This window comes from Lepisma saccharinum, chromosome 7 (genome assembly GCF_977018435.1).
Source record: "Lepisma saccharinum chromosome 7, izLepSacc3.1, whole genome shotgun sequence".
Taxonomy (NCBI): Eukaryota; Metazoa; Arthropoda; class Insecta; order Zygentoma; family Lepismatidae; genus Lepisma; species Lepisma saccharinum.
Genome location: NC_139235.1, coordinates 11,057,489 through 11,078,434, shown reverse-complemented (window position 1 = coordinate 11,078,434; position 20,946 = coordinate 11,057,489). Strand labels below are relative to the sequence as shown.

At 37.6% G+C, this 20,946-nt stretch overlaps 1 protein-coding gene across 1 annotated transcript; it reads left to right on the top strand.

Annotated features, from left to right (window-relative positions):
- Positions 1-15,120: 15,120 nt before the first annotated feature.
- LOC145990088 (glutamate receptor U1-like) lies at positions 15,121-17,067 on the top strand. Its single transcript, XM_083125742.1, has one exon. It carries the CDS (start codon positions 15,121-15,123, stop codon positions 17,065-17,067), a length of 1,947 nt encoding a protein of 648 aa, XP_082981868.1.
- Positions 17,068-20,946: the final 3,879 nt, after the last annotated feature.

The window sequence follows — 20,946 nt, the reverse complement described above, 5'->3', positions numbered from 1 at the left end:
TGTGGCACAAAATTGTCCACCAATCTTATATTTGAATTTGCCGGATAATCTGTACCATCGAGTTTTACAACATCAAATTTGATGTATAGATCTGCTCTGTGGGGGTGTATAAAGCCATCCCCTACATCAAGATCAAGCTCAATCTCTGTGTTGGGTTGATTTAAATTTGCAAATGTCCTCCTGTTTGGAGGGAATGATTGTAGCTCATAACTCTCAATATTTTCCATTTTTTTCTTGTATGTATTTTTATTTAAATATTAATCTCTATGATAGCAGTTGTTGTGGCTCCAGCAAAATCAACTAATTCTTCTTTTTCATTAGTGACCATCAATTCAATGTAATCTATTCTATTATGGCACACAGGAGAATATAATGTTGGGGATTGATTGTAGATGATGGGCTCCATAAATTCAGAATTAGGTTTGAATGTTGCAATGATGCCGGTTTGTTTGTGAGTGCCTATGCCATTTGATTTGGTGATCATACCCTCAGCCACATTACAGTGAATACTCAGAGTCTCTATGGCTAAGAATTTGGGTATATTCATAGCAGTGTATTTGATGCCTGGTTCAAGTTTTGTGTTGTTCTCAAAGCCTAACAGCTCTCCTATAGTACCCAGATCCACTGTTTCTGTAGCAGATACAATTTCTACTCTGTGAGTGACAGAATTTTGACTTAACACTACACCTCTGGGTAATTGAGCATTTAGAGTGGACAGATTATACTGCCCTGGAGTGATGACAATTTTTTCATCACCAACTGCAATTTTGTTGTTGTGGTTTGTAATATTAGGGATCAAGTACATGCCATAAAATGCTCTGAGAGCTATTGTTTTGGGATATACTATATCATCATGTAATCTGAGTTTCAATATTGAATTTTGGCTGGTGAGATGGAATACCCCCATGATGTTTCAGATACCACAAGGCCTTTTGAAAATTCTCAATTGATGGTTTATTTATTTGGGACATATATCTAAGAACAGATAAACACAAATGTCCGCAATTAACATCTTTGAAATTTTGAACACGGGCATTATTGTAATAAAGATTAGCTGAATTTAGATATTTTATTAAATTTTCAGGTGGAACACCTCCAAATGAATCAAACACAAATGCCTCATTTTTTAAATATTTAAGATAACAGATCCAGTGAGTGCCCTGATTTTTGTACTTATCCAAATTAACAATGCCACACTCTTTGTTGAGTGGTTGCTCTGGCAAAGAATCAGACATGTACACACCTCTAAAATTTTTGATGTCCAGTGGCTTGATTAAAGCTTCAATATCTTGGTTTGTAAGCGGCTCTTGTTTTTTTTAAACTTATTCATGGCTCTCTTAACACCTTTGCCTTGTTTCTCAATGGCCAGGTTATGGCGCTTCAATTCATCTAATTCTGCCCTATTCTTCTTGGCATCTATTACTGTTTTTGCTATGGCAGCTGATCCCCCAGCCAAGCTCCCCACAGCCCCGAGAGCAGCTAAGATGGCAGGGATGGTAAATATAAATCCACCCACATGTGATTGTTTTCTTGATTGCTGTAATTTTTTTAATTGGGGGGTGCTAAGCAACAATTTCATACCATGACCCTTGGCAATACAATAATTTTTTTTCTTGCGCTGCTTTTTGGTTAAAAGACTATCAATAGTTTTAAGAGATTTGAGACCTGCATAAGGTATTTGATACATAACACCCTTGGCCTTCATTGTAGGTTTATTATATATATATTCACAACCCCCACCCCAATTTTTGTTTGGTGTTCATATCTATGGTGGTTCCCAATGCTGCTATTTTTTCACTTAAAGAAGCATCTTTGCTTACAAATCTACCAAATGCAGCCTCTTCTAATTTTTTGTCTGCAACATGTCTCTTGTCAAGATCAGAATGTGTGTTGTATGCTATGTCATGGTCTCTACAAGCAGCATCTAGGGGATTAACACCAGGATTCCCTCTGTTTAATCTATGATCTAATTTTGTGCCTGGACCACAATACTGATAGCCTGGAATGTGCAGTTCAAATGGCAGCTTGTTTATAATGTCATTAACCAGCCCCCGACCCTCAGAAATATTCCAAAATTTGGGGGGTAGAGTATTAATAATTTTTATAAGATATCCAATCCCCTTAGTGTCATTCACTATAAAATTAGACAATTTTGTGCTTATCATGTCCATAATTCCAACTTTTTCATTGCAAAAATTGTGGTTGCCAGCATTTTCCTCCCCAGCTATCACCAATAACCTATCTACAAGTTTCCTGACATCATCAACCCACACAAATTCTTTAGGCAGGGTGTTGTATTGTTTGATTCCACTGCCAGTCTTGATCTGTGACCATATGGGCTTGATTAAATTGTTGTATTTTGCTCCACTGCTAGACTTGACTCTTTTTTGTGTGGGATCATTGTTCTGGTATAGAGCATCTGATTTTATTAATATTTCTTTGTAATATTCATAATCTTGATCTGTATAGCTGCCAGGCCTTTTCCTAGTCATTAGTTCCCACAATCCAGGTGTTCCGGGGTACTTAACAAAAGCACCTTTTTCTCCAAGATGAGATTCTGAATATACAATTATATCATCTCCCATAAATGTTACTCTGAAATTGCCAATTCTATGTATGATGCTACCATCACGCTCTGTGTCAGCATATAAGCCAAAGACCTCATCTTTATTGTCTTTAGGTGTGGTTAAATATTTTTGAGCAAGAAGACCCAATTCAATAGGATCCTGAGTAGCTTCAATTCTTCGAGGAGCAATAGGACTAGGTGTATGAATACTGGAAAGTGGGGTGAATGGATAATCTAATATGTTCCTTGCAGCTACAGGTACAAGCTCTGTGATCAAATTTTGATTTTGCTCTGTAACAGTTTTGATAATTTTACCTAATTCACCAATAGCATCAATTATAGGCTGTTCTGTTTGTTTGTGTTTTTCATAGATTCCCCGGTTCTCTGATTTCCATCCCTTAAATCTTTTTACAAGATAATCTCTTAATTTAAGATCATCAATGATTGGCCTTTTCATGTTTATTTATATATGTTTCAATGTCTAGAAAATTGTTGATTTTATTTCTGTATTTGCCACTATTGGGTGTTCTTGTCATATCAATTGTGACAAACCCATAACTGTCCTGGTTCCAGCACCAACTGCAAAACTTAGAAAAATCATTGTAGCTCAAGTCCCCACCTACATATTCTTCATGTATGTGTTTGAGGTTGGTATGGTCTTGATGAAACACACATATAAAATTGCTGTTGTCTCGGATCAGCTGCTTCGGTATTTTTGAAAAAGTCTGTGCCAGGTAGAAGCAATCAATGTTTTTGTGCCGGCCCTGTGTAAAGAAATTCCTAACCTTGTTTTGATTATCCAGTATAATGTCATCAAACACAACAACAGAATTATCGAGACATTCATGGAGTGGCTTAACATCTGATTCAAAAGTGGCTATATCCAATCCATCATAAAGCTTCATCAGCTGCTGATATTTTAATTGTTCCAAGCTCTTAGAGAAGACATACAAGTGCCTGTTTTTCCAGTCTAACCAGTTGGGTGCCAATAAAAAATTATCAACCATTAGTGTAGTTTTACCACAAGCAGATGGCCCAACAATAAGACACCTAATATTATCAGGCAGCAATTTTCCATTTCTCTTATTCTGCTGTTCAGGTTCTGGCAGCCTCTTTATAACATCCCAGGTGTTCATATTATCACTTTGTTTGCATCGATCCAGCTGTGTTCTGGGAGTCCTAGCTATTTGACAAGTAACTTGTTGCCTTTTCTGCGGATGATTTTTTCTATGAGATATGTGTCAGGCTGTTTAGTTTTGCTGAGCTCTTCTTCATAGAACCTGCCTCTGAGAATTTCTCCTCGGTGGTCTTTTATTATATATGTATTAAGGGTCCCAGGTTTAATTTGAACCACTGTAAATAATTCAGTGCTCCAGTTTCTTGTAAAGCCTCTTTTGAATAAGTGCTTATATTTGCTGATTGTTACTTGATCACCCACCCTGTATTTGGCTTTTTTTGCTGTTGGCTGGTATCTAGGATAATAAACAGTGCTGATCAATTTTTGCTCATCAGATGAAGTTACTTCAGAGGGTTTCATGTTGATTGTGGAATGGACCGAGTTGTTATATTTATGTAGAAGTTCTGGAAGAATATTAATCCATTTATAATTACCTTGGAGGGTAAATTGTTTATACATAAGATTTTTTAAGGTTCTGTTGAATCTCTCTACAATTGAGGCCTTGAGATCACTGTAACTCGAGTAATGTTGTATTGCCTGGCTTTTAATAAATTGTTGGAACACTGAATTATAAAATTCTTTGCCATTATCTGTTTGCAAATAGCGCGGTGATCTTCCACTCTGATTGATGATTGTCCTGATGGCTTCTGTAACACATTTTCCAGTCTTGGATTTGAGTGGCACAGCCCAGGCAAATTTTGAAAATGTATCTATTACAGTGAGTAGATATTTGTAGCCCTTGTTGATTTTGTCTAAGTTTTTCAGCTGTCCCTTGCTATTTCAATCAAGTCGCTCTGCCATAAATCATCTATGCCCTTTGTGACTACTGGCAGTCTCTTAAAATTATGTCTGGCTTGTCTGTGTAATTCATCAACAATAATTTGTCTAGACATAATATGTAAACAAGAATATTACAACTATAGGGTGTTCAGCAGCTGATACTGCAGGATTTTCTAAATATAATTTGTCCCCTATTTGTATTTTAAATTCCAGAGAGCCATCATCTTCAACATAGGCTGTTTCTAATGTATTGCGATCTGTAAAATCCTCTAATTCAACACTGGTGATTTTTACTTTGTTATCAGCATTTGTTATTGATAAGGTAGTGGTGTGCCTGTGGTTGAAGCCAATATTTGATCTTGATTGGTCTCAGTGTGCCCCCAACAAAAAATTGGTAATAAAATTGTGCAGGGGACAGCATATATATTTTGCCACCTGGTGTAAATGGTGAATCATATTCTTTGTTGGGGATGCTGTACAATTCAAGAATTACTGTATGTTTTGGATTCTCGATTATGCCAGTTATTTCTTTTTCTGCCGTAAGCAATCTGCTTGTTACAGATTCAAGGTGCTCATTGATGGTCCTAACAATCTCATCGTGCCCCGGCTTGATTCTTATGTCCACAGCAAGTTTCTTGTATTGTTGCACAATTTCTCTTAGCTGGGTGGCAAAAACAGACAAAGCATTTGCTTGATTGGATTCCATGGTCCCTAGCTGTTGCTTGATATTGGCTACAATTTGCTGTAAATTTTCAACAACTGCCAATTTTGAATTTTGAGCAGTAAGATCATGGACCTGTCTTCTGATATCCTCAAACAGGGCATGAAGTTCATTAATATGTTGATTGGTTGGTAGAGTGGCCACTGTCTGAGTGAGATGTTTGATCTCTGCCTGGATATTCTTGATATCTTCTGATTTCAATATGCGATTCACTGCTCTCTTAATATTTTTAAGTTCCTGTGATGTAGGAAGATTTGATATAGTATTTTGCAAAGATTCAAGTGCCAATTTCACATTGTTTAATTCAGAAGCATCAGCCACACCACGCATAGCATCTTGGAGCAGGGCTATATCTGCCTGAGTGGGTGTGGATTGTTGTAAAATTTCAAGCTTTGTTTGGATATCATCAATCAAGTGATGAAAATGAGATAGTTCAGATTCAGTGTTGAGGTTTTCAAGCTTTGTGATCTGTTGCTGGACACTAACAAGGGTATCTACAATCCCAGGCAGGCGGGATTCTTGTACATTTGTCAAATCACTTTGCACTGCTGCTATTGTACCCTCAAGATGGGTTATGGTACTTTGAATTTTTCCAAAATCTTCATATGTTTCAAGTTGCAGCTTGATGTTGGCAACACTCCGAGTTATTGCACTCAAAGCATCAGAAGATGGCAAGTTGTTCATAAAATTTTCAAGTGTCTCAATTTTTTCTTTAACCTCGGCTATGGCATTGTTCAGAGGGTCCAGATTAGGTATTTGGAGTGACTGAATCTGTTCCTTTAAAGTGGAAATCACTAGATCAAAATCTTCTTGTGATTTTATGTTTTTGACAATTGTTTGGAGCTGAGTCTGGATATTATTTATTTGCTCTTCCAATTGTTGTTTCAATTGCTCAGAGTTGTTAGCCTGGGTCTTAAATTTGGCTTGAAGAGCTGCTACAGCCTCTTCTAAACTTTGAAAATTATCCAATGTAGCCAAATCAGTATATTTCTGAAGCAATAATTTGAGTTCAGAATCAATTTTAAGAAGAGGGTCCATGCATTGTGATTGCAAATTTGTAATTTCTAATTGAAGACTGGCATTGAGTGTGGTTTGTAAAGCTTGTAAATCACTTCTAAATTTCTTGACTCTGACATCAAGCATCAGAATCTCATCACTGTGATCTTCATGTCTTGTATGGCCAAATATATCATTAGGCATTTTTGTTTTAGCGGTTATTTATTATTGAATATCTAATTCTTAATTCTATAAAAAAGGGTATAAGCTTGTCATATGATCCAGGGACCTCAATATATAAGCAGTCACCAGCAGAAACAGTATATACAGTGCCAGAAATCATGTTTGAGTGCTTAATTCTATAAATATTTCTCCCTACTGAAATCTTGACATTACCCTCAGGGGTTGTAATAAATTGCAATTGCCCACCTACAGGTAATTGGTAATGATTTAAATTATTGTTAAATATGTACAATGTTTTACCTGTTTCATCATCAACATCTGTAAGTATGCTGTTCAGATGAATAATTAACAAAGCACTTAGTTTAGATATTATATCAGAAGAGGCTTGTGGTGTTGCAGGTCCATAATAGCCTGTTTTTTGAACCCAAATAAGTTCATAGGCATGTTTATTTATTTCAAATCATGCTTTGTAATTGGGCATTGATTGCCATTTTTCAAATCACAATGACCCCATGGTAGAGTATGTATGCCACATGACAAAATGCATCTCTTATCATCATGTGGGTCCAGAGCCACTTTTCTTACAATATTGCTAGTCAATAAGTGATCCACACTCTGAATTCTGGATTCTGATGTTCTGATTGTGCTACATGATTTGAGGCAATTTTTGTAATCTTCAAATTCAAGCTCTTTTTCAACAGTCACTCTGCCAATGCCCTTGGCCTTTTTGGCAACAACACCACTACATGTTTCAAAACTGTACATCTTGGCCCTTAACCCAGCAAATGCCACAATAACATCACCAAGTGTCTCATCTTTTAACTTGCCAGGCACCTTTTTGTTGTGGGGTTGAATCTTTGTATGTTCACTGGTATCAAAATATTTAAACAATTCAGGCTGTGCCATATCTTGATAAACATCTTCTGTTTGAATATCAAGAACAAAACTATCTGTGTCCATGTACATCAATTTTACACAATCACCATAAAAAGGTTTCAACACATCATAATACAATTTTAACATGTGTAATTTGGCCAATTCCAATATCACAGCCCCTACATAAATAGGTTTATCAAACTTAATTTTTGTGTTTTTCATGTTGAAAAGTGCCATATTTTCATCATAAATTCTTCTATAATTGAAATTAGGCTTTGCAATCAATTTTTTGCTCAGGCTGGGGTCAGTAATTATTTTAACATCGGTATGTTTTCTGACATTTTCAATAGTTTTGCCATACACAGAATTGACCATCAATTTAAACAAAGATTTATCAAATTGGCTCATTGCAGATGTTCGAAGCTCTGTGTTTGTATCAATATATGGCTTCAACCATTTTAAGTGCCTGAACCTCAAAACTTTGCCAACTTTGCTCACTTGGACACCATGATGCATCAGGAACTGGAGGTTTTTGTAATATATGACATAACCCTGTTTTGGCTCCAGTGTCATCATCAATTTCTTTTGTTTAGAGCCAGGTGAGCACTTAACCTCAGGAATTGGGGGCAGATCAGAAAATATGTTGTGTAAATCATCAGGAATTGTCAGATCAACCTCTAAGAACAGACCATAGTTACTGTCATCAAAATCCTTAAGATCTTCAATATTAAAATCTTCGACCCATTCAAGCCCTGCATATGGCAGTTTATCCATCATGGCATAACCATAGAGGCTGTTGGCATCTACATACAATATATAATTTGATGGCCGTGCTGGATCATAATCAGGAATATATTTGTTATTTGCTCTGGCATATCTCTGAGAACATTGCACCATCCCTCCTCTTATACATTGCTCCATAAACAGATACATGTCCTGATATTGGATCAGATCCAATTGCATTTTAGTGTTTAAAAACATTGCAGCCCATGCTAGGCCCGGAGCACTGTAAAAATACATTGGATCCAGTTTATAATTTTGCATGGAAGATTTTCTGAATGCCTGAAGTATATCAGCTAAGAGAGTGACATCAAGTTTTAAATATGCCATGTGATAATCACCAAATGTCTGGCATTTTAAATTGTTCCACATCAACTGGGCATGGTGATAATCATCATCAGTGATTCCAGATCCTCTGATTTTGCTGTAAAACTCTTGTTGTGGTGGCAAAGAACACTCATCAAATTTAGAAAAATCTGTAACATAGTCATATGGATATACACCCTTCCGCCTAATTAATTTCAGGTCCTGATTTGGAAACAAAGCACATGTGATTTTGAATTGATCATCAGATAATTGAGTGGCCAGTGTAGCCAGGCTAGCCGATAAAATTCTGTATGAATCAAGAAATCTTAAGTGAATAGGAACACCATTAACTTTAATTATTTTGCTAATAGCAATATATTTCTCATCATTTTCAGCTAAAATATTTAAATTCTGCTTGTCAAACCCCTCATACCTGATCAAATGATGAAAATCATAATTGGATGCACCATGACAAAATATAGGGACAAATTTTGGTCTCTGGATATTAATATTACAGCTATTACACAGGGCCATTTTGAATTTACCATCTGTATGGGAATGGTGTTTCACCTTGATTTTTGTATCTGAAAATTCAGAATCACATACCGGGCATTTTTCTGCATTGTTGAAATCTTCAATCTGTTTCTCTGTTAAAGGCAGCATAGGTTTTGATTTTAATAAGATATTAGATGCTATGTCACGGCACTCATTTTCTATTCTATGTGCAAATTTTCTGATGGCATCTGGTCCCATGTATGAATCTTTTTTACTAACAACACCATCCTGTACAATCACATAATAAAAGCTGGAAGGTTCATGTAATTGATATGCTGTAATTGAAGATTCCTCAGGGTCTGGGCTACAGAATGCAAGAGGTTTGAGATTTGATTCAAAATCACAGACTATATATGCTGGGTGTTCCAACAAGGCTTCAAATTTTTTGAATTTGGCATTTTCACTTGGATTAGGCATCACCATATGAACAGGTTTATAGTTGCCACAGTATTTTAAATGTTCAATTAACTTGTTTTTGGCAATTTCTGCATTCACTTTACAAACCCCTTTTATTATTTTTTACCATCAAATACAGTTAAACATCTTCTGCACAACTTGAATATTGTATTGGATTTGTCTAGTTGTGTTCTCACTAAAGCTTCAAGATTATGTATCAGAGTGTAATGATATGTGCCATCCCCTTCAATTAAGAGCAGATGAATCGGAACAGCAGAATCATCATCAAATGTACTGATTCTGAGAGGTGCTATCAAGCAATTGCCACGGCCAGTAGAACAAGTAAATACATTAATAGATAATTGTTTATCATTGATATTCCTGGCCTTTTTTTTCAAATTTATCAATATTCTGAACAGACATTGGATATTCTAAACCCTCCATTGCCTCATCAAAATCGTGCTCATGTTGTTTGTAATAAGTTATTCTCTCAGGTTGCCTTGAAACTGGATACAAAGCAGCTAAAATACACCACAAAAAGCATTTCTCATCATTATTTTTTATATTAACCACGGCTGTTTTGTTTTTAATATTGGCAGGTAATGGCAAATATGTAGAACCTTGTAATGGGCTGAATTCAGAAATATTAACATAGAGCTTGTGTGGAGAACCGCATAGGCTCCATCCAGACTCTTTTGCTGCAAATTCACAGTGTTTAATATTTAATTGATCTATCAAACTGCTTATTATTTTGTCTGAATTTGCATTTGAATATACCGGTACAGTTTCTGTTATGTGGGGCTGTGTAAATTTTGTGCCATTTGGCTTCTTATATTGTGTAAACAATTTGAGGGACAGCTTATAAGAGCCATTTTGTGCATTTAGAATTGCCTGCACATCAGGATTTACACTGTTCATAAAATTATTAATACCACATTTTTGCTCTGATACAAACCGGTAATCCCTAAGTTGGCCATTAAAACTGCTATGGATAGGTGGTTCATAGCATGGCTGTTTTGCCGGTCCAGCATTAACAGGTGCTTCATGCTTTCTTTTCAGACCAAATGTTGATGACTGTGCAGAGCAAGTACCTTTATGTTTATATGTGAAATATTCCATGCTATATTTTCTATGGCATTTAGGGCATATTTTAGTGGGAGTTCTGCATTTGTCTAGAAGACAATTTCTTTGGTGCCTGGCCCAATTGGGGCTGGATATATTTTTATTGCATTGATTACAATATTTTTGATTCGGCATTTTTGTTGTTGGTTTATTATATAAAATTTCCTGGGGTTCAATTCAAAATTTTGTACTTAATATATATATATATATATATATATTGTTCAGCTGTGTGCTTTGTATATTACTTATGTATATTTAATATGTTAATATTATTAATTTTTATCCTCGGTTTATTATATAATTTTTTTTGGGTTTTAAATCAAAACTCTATGCTTATCTTATGACAGGTTGTAAAGCTAATAGCCTACAAGTGGAAAAAGAGAATAAATATTGATCTACACTGACCTAGCACAAATACCTGCACAGACATGCATGTCTAGAATGGCAATAACCTTACACTGTGTTATGTATTGATTTTTTGTGTAACAGGCTGGGACAGATATAAGCCTGACTCTAAATATAAGTGGATTACAACAAACAAGCTGGATGTAACAAATATCAGATTTTTTATACAAAATATAAGCCCTTTTGTTCAATATACCAGAAATATATTTAATATGAATAATTATATATTAAACCAAACAGGCCTGTAGTATGAAAAGCACTGTAACAACACATCTGTACTCCTCAGCTATTCTCACAATACTGGCTGATATGTGATGCAAAATCTCTTTATATACCCTAAGCCAGTCCGAGAAGAAAAAAAACAGGAATTTCCCGTGAATTTTGTTTTTACAGGAAATTCCCGAGGTGTCATATTTTTCACGGGAATTTCCTGAGAGCTTTTATTAAAATTATCTGGCTGATGCAATTTTGTTTGCATGCAAAGCTTCAATACTCGGAAATTGTACACATTAATCACTTTGATCTAAACACTGACGCAGAGGAGAATCACTTGAAACATGCAAAGCAAAAGTTCAATGCTACCTTGTCGGGAATTGTGCACATTAATCACTTTGATCTCAATACCATAAATACTGAGAAACAATCAATATGAAACATGCAAAGCAAAAGTTCAATGCTACCGTGTCGGGAATTGTGCACATTAATCACTTTGATCTCAATACCATAAATACTGAGAAACAATCAATATGAAACATGCAAAGCAAAAGTTCAATGCTACCGTGTCGGGAATTGTGCACATTAATCACTTTGATCTCAATACCATAAATACTGAGAAACAATCAATATGAAACATGCAAAGCAAAAGTTCAATGCTACCGTGTCGGGAATTGTGCACATTAATCACTTTGATCTCAATACCATAAATACTGAGAAACAATCAATATGAAACATGCAAAGCAAAAGTTCAATGCTACCGTGTCGGGAATTGTGCACATTAATCACTTTGATCTCAATACCATAAATACTGAGAAACAATCAATATGAAACATGCAAAGCAAAAGTTCAATGCTACCGTGTCGGGAAAAATAAATACTGAAATACTGAGAATCAATCAACATGAAACATGCAAACATATGATGTAAGAAATGAGAGGGTCACAGAGCAATTCTAGGGGGTTTCTGCATATTACATTGTTTTAATATTAGATAAACAAATTGAACCTGGTATCCAATTGAACTTAAACCGGAAGTAAATATGTGTGGGTGGGTGTGGGTTTTTGGCTTAATTTCAAGTGTATCCAAAACAATATCAAAAACGGCATATTTTTAACAAGCTTATGGACAAAAATCTGGCTGATGCAACTTTTGTAAGTGTGGGCAAATCATTCTGAGGGGGCTAATCATTTCACAGGAAATTCCCGAGGGCATTTTTACAAAAATCTTGGATTAGACAGAGTTCCACACTTGAGCAAAAAGCTCATATGGGCATGTTGAGCTTGTTTTAAGTGTAGGCAAATCTGCCTGAGGGGGGTTCATCATTTCTCGTCCTGGTTATATATACTTTTATACTACTTTTGAACTTGGTCACCCATCAAAGCATGGCAATTTTAACACTGAAAACAATATGTATCGAATTAAGCAGCAAAAATGACAGCCTCCTCTTCCTCCACCTAAATCCCATCTTTCGCAGCAAACGTCGCAAACTCTCTTGACTTCCCGCAAAATGTATGTCCGCCTGTAATTTGACATGCAATTTTTTCAATGTCGGCACTTCATTTTCACGCAGAGCATAGTCGTATATGCGCCTACGGATAACGTTTTCATCGAAAGCGTCCACTGACGATTTGGTCGCTGGTCTTTGTCGTTCTTTCCCGGGAGTGTGGAATGATGTGGAGGGGCCTTCTGACATCTCAAGAGATTGTCTTTCGTTCATGATAGCCCTGATTGTTCGTTCAGGAACTCCAGTCGTAGCCGCTGCTCTCTTGCCAAAATGCTGTATTGGGATGCTAACACCTTCACTGGCTTCCTCCTTCATGAACTCGTGCACGTTGCTTAGAATTTCCCGAGCTTGGCTATGCAAGGTTTTTGATTCAACTTTGACAGAACTGGAGGCATTATGGAATTTAACGTTAATTAACAAACGCACACGCAATACACGTACACAACGTCAAACCGGTAAAATACTTATTATAAAATAAAAATATGGTGCTTCCAATCCAACAAAACTCACCGTCATTTTACCTGCCTTTCCGCTTCCGTGACAGAAATAGTGCTTCATTATTACAGTTGGCAACACTAGTTACTAGCTAGCCAATGAACATGCACTGCATAAAAGAAGCAACCACTACGCCGTGCTATATTGCCACATTACCGTCCCTGCCGAACGGTGTGAACCGCGAGCTGGAGCGCTATTCAATTGTTTCAATGATGTTTGCGCGAGTGTGTCCAGGAATGGAATGACAATATGGCAACAATAGCGAAGGTTTTCGAGCAGGGTAGAACACGTGATACTAAGAGAGAGGGAGACGAAACGAAAATTGGTATCTACGCAACGGCAAATTTATGTGTGATGCACTCTATCAGGAATTCATTGTCATCATCAATGCGTGATAGCACTTCACTAGCATAATCAAACCTAGTGGGTTTATCACTAAAACAAATACAAAACAGTAATTTTGCTTGTAGTATTATATGGATGTGAAACTTGGTCCCTTACATTGAAAGAGGAAGAGTATTTGAAAATAAGATCCTTAGGAAAATCTTTGGACCTAAAAGGGATGAGGAGACAGGTGAGTGGAGAAGGTTACATAATTTAGAACTACATAATTTGTATTCAATTCCAGATATTATTAGAATAATTAAATCAAGAAGACTTAGGTGGGCAGGCCATGTGGCACGAATGGGAGAGGAAAGAGGAGTTTACAGGATTCTTGTTGGGAAACCTGATGGTAAGAGACCTGTAGGAAGGCCAAGACGAAGATGGAGGGACAACGTTGAGATGGACCTAAGGGAAATTGGTAGGGATGGAAAAGAGTATATAGAACTTGCTCAAGATAGGGAAAGATGGAAGGCCTGTGTTGCTGCAGCCATGAACCTTCGGGTTTAATAAGGCTAGGGAGTTAGGGAGTTGGGTTTATCACTGCACTTTAGTTTCTGAACAAGCTGTAACTTGTAGACTCTAGCCTTAACCTTTTATGTACGATATCATGCACAGTAGACCGTGGAATTTGAAGTTCAGAACTAGCACGTCTCACAGATTTACGCGGGCTTCTCTGGAGTGCTTCCTGAACTGCAACCACTTTATCTCGCTCACACGCTTCCGACCACTACCTTTCTTCCTCAACAAAGACCCTGTTTCCAGCAATTGTTTATGACATTTAACAATGTAATGACGTTCTGGTGCTTCCTGTCCATATTGTTGCCGGAATCTTCTTTGTACCGTTACAGGAGACTTCAATTCTGCAAACCAAACGCAGTACTCAACTTTCTGACGAACAGTAAACGGCGCCATTGTACAGACTACTCACGAACAAAGCCGCGCATGCGCTTAATTTTGTTACGATTTTTTCCCTTCTGGTGGTAGAAAAAGTTCCTTTCTTCCCTCTTCCAAATAAACGTTATTTGACATTTCTATCGTTAACGATTGTTGAGTTATTTAAATTCTTTATTGGTATATTTTTTCTCGGACACACTTAACAAACATTTCCATAGTAGGTTCATAAATGTATATTTACATATAATTCTTTATTGCTTTAATCAAACTGTTAAAATATTTTATAGAGCCGTTTAACAGAAAAAAACTGTCCAGATAAAAAAAACATATCTATATGTATTGTGCCAAAAACCATACAAGCAATTTTAAGCATTTTTTTAAAAATCAAAAGAGTCGATTTAAATTTTAAAAATCCCATTTAAAATTAAAAAATGATCAAAAATGTGTTTTTTTTAAAAAATAGAAATCATTATTTTTATGCACCCTGCTCTCACACCACACTGATACGAATCAAACGACGGGAAGTTTCTCACTCCACGAACGCGAGCGACGAAGCCCCTGCTTCGCTCACTTCCTCCTTTCAGCTACAGTACCGTTGCTCGCTCTTCTGCCCACACGTGCATACGACAGCGCTTTTCCAGAGATACAGCGGGCTGGTCAGATTAAAAAAAAAATAATTGAATTGTTTATTATTATAAATCTGTTGTGCCCTATTCATCTGCACTGCATTCTCTTGCATTATTTTCAGGCCAGACTACCTCAAGCATGATTTGGAGCAGCATTCTAGCAGTCTTCACTTATCCACTCCTGCTGGTGTCTTTCCTTGCTCATGCAAGACTAATGCATGAAGATCTTGACAATATTGGTACTGAGAGAGTTGAAAAGCTGATGATCAATATGTGTGACCTCTTCTTCAAGGAACTCAATTTCATTGTCGTTTGGTTGGATACAGAAGAATCAGTTTTGGTTTACAAGACACTGTATTCTGTGCATGTGAGTCTTCAGCTACCATTGGCCTTGGTAGATACACGTTCAGGTGAGGGGCTTGTGAAAAAGGAGGTGGGAGACATTTTCTACCTGGGTAAAGCACCAGTGTTTGTTCTTATCGTACAAGATGAAATGTCCTTCAAGCTGAGCTTAGACAAGTTGAAAGCGGTACCCTACTGGAACTCAAGAGCGAAATTTGTGGTGGTTCTGTATGGTAATCTCACGACCATAGAAGACTCAGAGAAAATGCTCAAGTATGCTTGGGAAACAAGCAAAATTATCCACATGTATGTTGTTACACTGGCTGCAGAACAGGATAACTGTCTTGTGCTTGCAGCTTACAATCCATTTCTAGCAAACATTTCAACGGATAAGGTCTTTAGTGCTAGTCCAAACCCTGATGTCTTAAGGAAACTGAATGTATTTTCGGATAAGACCAGTAACTTGCAGGGATATCCCATAAAAGTATCCTGGTACGATAGTCCTCCCTACATCCAACGATCTTATAATTCCGAGGGGAGACCAGCTTTCAAGGGAGTGTTTGGTACAATGTTAGAAACTCAAGCAGCGATCATGAACTTTTCCATCGTTCCACATGTTCATTGGAATAGAGATATTGGCGGTGTTAGATTACCCAACAGCACATGGACTGGCATCGTAGGAGACGTACTGTATAGGCAAGTGGACATTGGAGCGCCTCCCATGACGCAGTCGTATGAAAGAAGTTTGTTGCTGGAATTCTCCGAGCCTATCATGATAAATAATTTGTGCTTCGCTGTGCCGTCGTCAGGGACAGAACCTCGCTGGAAGAGCCTAATGGGACCTTTTACAGGAGTGACTTCCCTTCTTATAATCCTTACTTTGTTTTTCATGGCAATCATGGTTGTTGGAATTAAACACGGGTGTCGTTGCGAACACATGACAGGTAAAACTTTAAGCATCTTGGATGTAGTAACTGTTTTCTTCCGTGTTTCAATCCCAATTTTACCAGAGGGAAATTTCCACAGGATAATTATCATCCAGTGGATCATATTCTGCTTAATCTTCAGTGCAGTGTATGAAGGAACTATCAAGAGTTCCCTGACAAAACCTCGTCTTCTTCCTGAACTCAACACCTTCGAAGACATAGCCCAATCAGACCTTAAGATTATAGCCATCCCTTCGTACACACATTTCGTTACTAAGTCTCCCAATCCAACAATCCGATCTATGTCTAATAGGGTTGAGGAGACTGGCAGTCCACGTTCTGGATTGGTTCGTGTTTCCAATGAACGTAACGCCGCCTTGCTATCCGTGAGTACCGCCATAAGATATTTCAAGTACGTTGAGTTTAGGGACCAGAATGGACGCTCCATGTTCCACATACCCACGGAAGCTGTCAATAATATTCTCCTTAGTTTTGTGGTTCCGAAAGATTCTCCAATAATAGCCAGACTTAATCATGTAATAAGACACGCTTCTGCTGCCGGACTGATGAAGAAGTGGTTGGGTGATTACGTGCTCGAAACCAGGTCATATTCCCCTGTCCACTCCTCTGAAGGAAACACAGTACTCTCCCTTCATCACATGCTAATAGTCTTTGGTATATTGGGTCTCGGATTGACAGTGAGTGTTATAGTATTCTTTGCGGAGGTTTCAATGTCATCGTCAACCAGACTGCTTAAGAAGAAATTTGGCAAATTGCAAATTCCCAAAAGTAATATTGAAACAGATATTCCATTGTAAGTATTATACGTAGTACAGGGTGTACATAAAGTCCGGTAACACTTTCAAAAAATTATTGTAAAGAAACTGTTAGCATTACTAAGTGACACAGTACAGTGGGATCGATGAGTAATACCGAGAAAATTATCCATAACCATGTTCGTGCTCTTTATTTGACCCAATAAGAGCTACAAGAATTTTTAAAAAAATCAGAACAAGCTGTTGACAACTTCTGCACCACAATACATAAAAATCCATCGCTTAAAAACACATAGGATGTAAGATAAAAATTAATGAAAATAGTAATGGACAATTTGCCGAGCAATGCTAGTGGATCCAACTGTACATTACTTGAACGAGTAAAGTTGTAGGAGTGTTTCTTTCTGTATTGCAGATGTTCACTGTAGTTCCATTTCTTACCGCTAGATGGTGGAAAATTCAAAATGGCTTTTTCTGAAGCTGAAAAGGCCTATTTGTATGCTGGATTTTAGTAAAACAAATAGTACTACAAATGCCCAACGGAAATGTAGGAAATTTGAAAGCAAATGCGGAAAAGAATAACTCCTTTGCTTTATCAAAATGTATCATACCAAAATACTTTTCATCTCTAGAAAGCGGCACCTTCAATTTGCCACCATCTAGCGGCGAGAAATGGAACTAAAGGGGAATACCTGCAATACAACTAATGTACTGTGTCTCTTAGTAAGCGCTAACAGTATCTTTACGTATTACCGGACTTTTACACTCTGTATTCTTTATATCGTTGCGCAGCGTCGAGGAGCAAAATTTATTGTGACTTTTCAGTGCATCCGGCACAAAACCTAAATTCGTTTCAGGTGTAGAATAGGAACCTCTAACTATTTCGTCAGAACTAGTTGTCAAATTACTATTTTTTTCGTTTAATAGACCATTACGTACTTTTCAGTCATCTGATAATTCTTGTATAGTTTTTATTAGTCAATTACGCCTTCTCTATTAGAATGGGTTGTACCGGTGGCATCAACATTCTTTGAAGTGTGTTATAAAAATTGTTGTGGAAGATGGTCCGAAAACAATAACTTTCAATGTATCTGCCACTGTCTATATCAAAAACAGATAAAATGGCCATTGTGATGTCTAAGTTACTATCTTCAGAAAATAAAAAGTTGCCAATATTATAAATATGTTCTCATTGTTACGTAATTGATGATCAAAAACTGTCCCCTTAATTCGTGCTCACCCTGTATATAGCCCACACCATTGACGCGTAACAGACGTGCCTTACCTCACAAGAACACATTTCCGCGAGCTAAAAACAACGGAAAACGTTCATGAACAACATACCCTTAATAGACTATGCAAAATATTTTACTTTCTCGAGGGGGTACAGAGGTTGAAAGTTGCCAGAACAGATTGTGGAATATTGTCCTCTAAAAGCAATATACAGGGGATGGACAAAAATATGGAAACACCTGCGAAGAAAAGCCGGAATGCTGTAGCTAATAAGATGTAGGACTGCCTTTAGCTTCCAAAAACGGCCTGCAGTCTTCAAGGAATGGACAAATACAAGTCCTGGATGGTGGATAATGAGATCTTGCACCATTCTGCATGCAAAACATGGTCACAATCCTTCTCAGTGTCCGTCTGTCTCTGTCACGCACTGTACATTTTCGTCCACGCAGGTGTTTATCTGATGGTGTCTTTCTGGACACACTATTATGTCATCATGATCTTGGATAGTCCCCCTCACGATACACCAAATAACATGGCTACTTTGATAATAGAGGTACCTGCAAGGCGCTATCTGCAGTGCAACTGCCGACTCCTACCAGTCCGACAGGGCCCTAACTCACGGCGCAAAACAACAGAATGTCGCACCGCGTTCGATTTCAAGTGGAAAAATTACGTCCATATCATCCGTTCCGATGTCGTGGTGTTTCCATGTTTTTGTCCATCCCCTGTATATGGGTGACTCACTGCTGTAAACAGGTCTATTTGTTTCAACGACGCGTCGAACCCATAATCGCGATTAACCTTGGAATGTTGAAATGTGAAGTAGCTAAAGCAGTGGTTCTCAACCTTTTTCAGTCCGGAACCGATCTTGAAGGATATTACACTTCATGGGACCCATAAGCATAGGTGCTGGCACAATTACTAGCAGGGGTGTGCACCCAATTTATAATCATATTCTAGCCAACATCGAGTACTTTAAGAAGCCCTCTTATACGCTTGTTAAACAAATTACACATACTTCATTCTAGAGATGTAAATGTGTTTCTTAAAAGACTAATTTACTCTAGTCTAAATCTAACATCTACTGATGATGTCAATGATGATAGTTGACACTTCATTTGAAGCGCATACACACACACACACACACACACACACACAGCCTGTCGGAACTATCAAGGAACACCTCAGGTCGACATGCATGTGACACATAATTAAGAACTTATTGCTGGGGCCGAAACGTAAACGACAGATATCCGTTTCCCTTGAGTTAAACATCAAAGAGATGCCGCTAAAAAGCAGAAGAGCGCGAATAGCAGAAATGTAAAGTTTAGACTACGTACAACACGGGTTGAATTTAAATTGTTATAACAATATATCTTAGTATTTTAAATGTAATATGTTTTTAAGACACACCCACTAAACGCCTCTCCGGAACCCAGCAGTGGGTCGCTTCCCATAGGTTGAAAAACGATGCGTAATAATGTAAAAGCATCAGTACAACGCGTAGATTATCCTGCCTCAAGACTGCGTTCACTGAGAACTTTAAATGAAACACATTTACGTACCAGATAAATGCGGTTCGCGTATTTACTTTTACCGTTCAATGCGCAGGCACCAGCAAACGCGATGCACATCAGGGGTGCCCACAGAGGGGGATTATGGCGCAGACTGCGACATCGAGATTTTTTGGGTTATTTCTTTTCCATTTCAAATAACATAAAGTTCAACATTTATACATTTTCCTTAAATATATCTAAAAATTTTACACCTTCAATCCACCACATTTAATCCATTAGATGAAGAAAAGAAAGTACATAGGGGCAGGTGTGTTCACAGGTGAGTTTGTGAACGCCCGTTACGTCCACCTAATTTTTTTGGGGGGGGGCGGAATTTTATGATGGAAATTTGTCGTGAACAATATAACATTGGACACAAGTTACCATTGCAGCTATATAAACAGCAATTTGTAGATCTGGTTTGGTTTGATTTGGTGTTTTAAGACCACTTTATGCACAGTAAGGCTAATCAGGACTGGACCTACAGTTTAAAGTGGAATCCGAACCACTATGTGCCTCCACCGGGTATCGAACCCGAACCCATTGATTACAAGGCAATGACGCTACCACTGCGGCATCTGGGTGGCCCTGCAATTTGTAGACTTCCATGGGAAATGTAAAGGTTAATATGTATTATCGGGATGGGGTGGAAGGAAATATCCAACTCTTACATATTTACAAGTGGAATGTGGGGGGATTGAGAATTAAACGTTTGGGGGGGGGGGGCAATATCCAACTCTTGAATATAAGTGTTATGTCTTAGATTATAGAGGGTATTTTAGTTAGGGGGGTTTGAACTTTAAATTGAGGGGGTATGTAATTCTTGTATATTACTATTGTCTAGACTGTTTGGAAAATTCTGGTGACATAATTATTTGCTTTGGAGGAGGCAACATCCACTCTTCAACATAAACAGTAAGTCTAAAATTTGCACGGAAATTTTTGGGGGAGGATTGAGTACTCATTTTAGGGGGGGAGATATGAAGCTCTTGATACAGTGTTAAATCTTAGATTGTCAACGGATTTCTGTACTGGGGGAGAGTTCTAATATTATATTTAGCGGTATGGTATCCACACGTATTTGTCGCCGAAGGAGTATATACCGTAAAGAAATGTGAGGTTCGTGGGATCA